Raw genomic sequence first — 4,456 nt, forward strand, 5'->3', positions numbered from 1 at the left:
AATAAGCTTTCTCTCCTTACACAATAAAAAGTTCAATAATGCTTATGAATGCATGACTATTTATTTTTTATGTTTTTGCGTCTTTTAAAGCGACTTACCATGTACCACTTGATTACCACTTGATTATTAATGCTTAAACTATATGTTTTTACGGGTGTCCGAAAGTCTCTGTTTATTTTTACGTGAGCGCTTGTACCTCCCAGGTGAGAACGGCAGAAAGCCGCTCCGTGCGTCACTTCCACTTCACCGCCTGGCCGGACCATGGGGTCCCGGAGACCGCCGAGCTGCTCATCAACTTCAGGCACCTGGTCCGCGAGCACATGGACCAGTACTCCAGACACTCCCCCACCGTGGTCCACTGCAGGTCAGTACGCCTCCAGACACTCCCCCACCATGGTCCACTGCAGGTCAGTACGCCTCCAGACACTCCCCCACCGTGTCCACTCCAGGTCAGGACACTCCCCCACCACGGTCCACTGCAGGTCAGGACACTCCCCCACCGTGTCCACTGCAGGTCAGGACACTCCCCCACCACGGTCCACTGCAGGTCAGGACACTCCCCCACCGGGGTCCACTGCAGGTCAGGACACTCCCCCACCGTGTCCACTGCAGGTCAGGACACTCCCCCACCGTGTCCACTGCAGGTCAGGACACTCCCCCACCGTGTCCACTGCAGGTCAGGACACTCCCCCACCACGGTCCACTGCAGGTCAGGACACTCCCCCACCGTGTCCACTGCAGGTCAGGACACTCCCCCACCACGGTCCACTGCAGGTCAGGACACTCCCCCACCGGGGTCCACTGCAGGTCAGGACACTCCCCCACCGTGTCCACTGCAGGTCAGGACACTCCCCCACCACGGTCCACTGCAGGTCAGGACACTCCCCCACCGTGTCCACTGCAGGTCAGGACACTCCCCCACCGTGTCCACTGCAGGTCAGGACACTCCCCCACCGTGTCCACTGCAGGTCAGGACACTCCCCCACCGTGTCCACTGCAGGTCAGGACACTCCCCCACCGTGTCCACTGCAGGTCAGGACACTCCCCCACCGTGTCCACTGCAGGTCAGGACACTCCCCCACCGGGGTCCACTGCAGGTCAGGACACTCCCCCACCGGGGTCCACTGCAGGTCAGGACACTCCCCCACCGCGTCCACTGCAGGTCAGGACACTCCCCCACCGTGTCCACTGCAGGTCAGGACACTCCCCCACCGTGTCCACTGCAGGTCAGGACACTCCCCCACCGTGTCCACTGCAGGTCAGGACACTCCCCCACCACGGTCCACTGCAGGTCAGGACACTCCCCCACCGTGTCCACTGCAGGTCAGGACACTCCCCCACCGTGTCCACTGCAGGTCAGGACACTCCCCCACCGCGTCCACTGCAGGTCAGGACACTCCCCCACCACGGTCCACTGCAGGTCAGGACACTCCCCCACCGTGGTCCACTGCTCCTCCAGACCAGTGGTTCCCAAACTTTTTAGCCCGTGACCCAAAAGAGAAATGTTATGCCTCCTGGGACCCAAACTCAAAACCCAAAATAGCAGATCTCACAACGCAGCGCGAAGCAGTGCATTGTGAGATCTATTTTCACTACTTCTTAAACATTTATTTTCTAATTTATGCAATTTCTTAGATTTTTCTTAGATTTCTTCATGAAATTACTGGGAAAAAAATATTTTTTTTTGAATTATTTATTTATTTTTATGTATTGAAGTAATAATAATTAAAAAAAACTAAATGTAATAAGCCAAAAAAAATAAAGGGACCCATAAAAATGTGTCGGCGACTCACTGTTTGGGAACCGGTGCTCTAGAGACTGTACATGTATAATCATCTCTCTCTCTCTCTCTCTCTCTCTCTCTCTCTCGTTCTGTCCCTGTTGACAGTGCGGGGGTGGGGCGCACAGGCACCTTCATCGCCATCGACCGCCTCATCTTCCAAATCGAACGGGACGGCATCGTGGACGTGTACGGCATCATTCACGACCTGCGCATGCACAGAACCCTGATGGTGCAGACGGAGGTACGCCACGAGTTACACGTTGCAAGTTGCAATCGCAACATAGTTCACTTTTGAGCCTCATGCAATACCTCTTGTCAACCAGTAGGTGTCCTACCTCACCAAAGTATCTAAATTTCCCAGTAGGGAGGTAGAGTAGGGAGACAACCCTCCAACCACCACACTTGTGTTAGTGGCTGTATTAACATAACTAGTCCTTACATGTTTGAATATATGAACACCAAATGATGTACAGTGTGGCCAATGCGATTTAATAGATCATATTATTGATGTATGTATTTTGAGGTGTAATCAGTCTGGTGTCAGAGGCACTTGCCCCTCGGGCAAGTAGTACAGGAAAGGTGGTTGGCTCGAAGGCACAGACACCTTCGGAAATGTAGGCGGCCCCTCCCACTGATATAGCTAGACAATTACAATGTCAAGTCACCCCTGTGATCATGTGTAAGTAATTAGGAGGGGATTTATCCCCAAAAAATGGGTTCATGTAGGGGCCCTAGAGCCAATGATTTAAAGGTGTTGTTGTCCACAGGACCAGTATGTGTTCTTGAACCAGTGTGCGATGGACATCATCAGGTCCAGGACCGGAACCAACGTAGATCTGATCTACCAGAACACCGCTGCGCTCACCATCTACGAGAACTTCGAGCCCAGGAGAAGTTGAGGGCCAATTTTATTTTTCTTATTTTTTTTCATGAGATTCTTATTTATTTTTGTACTTTCCACCGCCTGCAATATTTTTGCTGAATTCCTCTGGATCTGAGCCTTTTGTTTTCTAATATTTATTTGTGGAAAAAAATGTTGAACACTTGACAAAGGAGGGAACTGTCTATGGAGGTAATACCGTGGGCATACAGGATATCCCGGGACCAAATATTAGTTTAGATTTTCGTATTTTCATATCACATGTTTTGTTTACCGCTTGCTTACTAGAAGAAGATACACGGATTTGCTCAGGTCATATTGGCGTACTGTATGTTGGATGCTGTGTATTTTATAAGAGGCATTTTGTTTGTCGAAGAAAAATGCTAATTTATTTCTTGTATGTTGTTACTTTTTTCTCCAATTGTTTATTATAATGTTTTGCACAAACAGGTTTGCTGGAAAAAGATCAGAAGTGCTATCTTAATAAGCCCTTCCAAACTACTAGAGGGTGCACTTTGTTTATTATTCATTTTCATTTTCAGTGATTCGGGTCAAAGCTGAAAATTAATGCTTCTGCTCTTGTTCTGAGGCCTTTTTTGAATAGGGTTTTTTACCACTGGCATTACCATAATGAAGAAAGGTTCTTTTCTACTCTCTATGCACTGTTCTGACTAATGCACTGGATTCATCCATGTTATATGCCTTTGTTTGTTTGTTTGTTTGTTTGTTTGTTTGGACTTCTTTTTACTGTTTTGTGCTCATCGGTTTAAGTATTATTGGGTTATGAAAAAAAGAATGCAGAATTGTTTGTTGAACTGTTTGAGAGTTTACCGCCGATGGATGGATCCAGCACAGTAACATCCTTATGTTAGTTAGATCCATAACATAACACTGGTTACGTAGATGTTACATTTGATCCATATAACTCTGTTTATGTAGATCCATGTCCAGTCTGATCCTGCTGCACATCTCACCTATCTACTGTAGATACGTCAGTGGAGGACAAAGTACATCCCCAGTACTTGAGTCAAAATATAGATAGTATAGATTGGTATAGAAACTTCCAGAACTTTTTCAAAAATATCAGTAGTGAAAATAGCCAATCTACAAGCTCACACAACATAAGCTTGTATAGCTATATTCACTACAAAGTATATTTGAAATACGTCATAAAGGTGGTTGCACACTGGACACTAAAATCGCGCCCGGTGTGTAGGGACCTTAATGTACCTTTTCCCCAGAACCGTAGTGGAGTAATAAGTAGAATATTTGTCTTTAATGTACAGATGTTCAAAAGCTTTACTTAGTAGTACCGTACTCAAGTAAATGTAGTTACTGCCCACCACTGATAAACATTCCTATGACGTTTGTACTGCTGGAAGAGCATACACTTTATTTTTAGCTTCTAAAGGACAAGTTTTTCCATGAGGCGGGTACTGTTTATTTTTTTATGGTCAATATTTGTATGAGTGTACTACTGTAGCTTTTACAAATACAATTATACTGTTTTATTGCCTTTGTATAATAATGTACATTGTTTCAGTGATATATACAGTATGTATATTTAATATATATAGATCTATAATTTTCTGAAAACTTTTCAAAGCACTTTTTCATGAGAAAAGAAAAATAGCAAATATTCACTGGTAGTAGTTTTGCGATGCTTTGTGAGATGCTTGCTGGTACAACGCAGAAAAAGGAAAAGCCGCAATGATTTTTAAGTTTGCAATTTTAGGGTTAAGTTAGGGTTTGTCAAACAAAATGGAATTAAAGATGTTTTGCTTTTTCCCCCA

At 45.8% G+C, this 4,456-nt stretch overlaps 1 protein-coding gene across 1 annotated transcript in view; it reads left to right on the forward strand.

Annotated features, from left to right (window-relative positions):
- LOC306922679 (receptor-type tyrosine-protein phosphatase eta-like) overlaps positions 1–4,456 on the forward strand; it is a 57,653-nt gene extending 53,197 nt beyond the window's left edge. Inside the window, exons 30-33 of the mRNA XM_079500440.1 lie at positions 204–364; positions 1,889–2,024; positions 2,551–3,873; positions 3,928–4,456. Of these exons, the coding sequence (XP_079356566.1) occupies positions 204–364; positions 1,889–2,024; positions 2,551–2,682 (429 nt within the window). The 3' untranslated portion in view covers positions 2,683–3,873; positions 3,928–4,456. The remainder of the gene's footprint in view (positions 1–203; positions 365–1,888; positions 2,025–2,550; positions 3,874–3,927) is intronic.

Source organism: Electrona antarctica, assembly GCF_951216825.1.
Source record: "Electrona antarctica genome assembly, chromosome: 5".
Classification (NCBI taxonomy): Eukaryota; Metazoa; Chordata; class Actinopteri; order Myctophiformes; family Myctophidae; genus Electrona; species Electrona antarctica.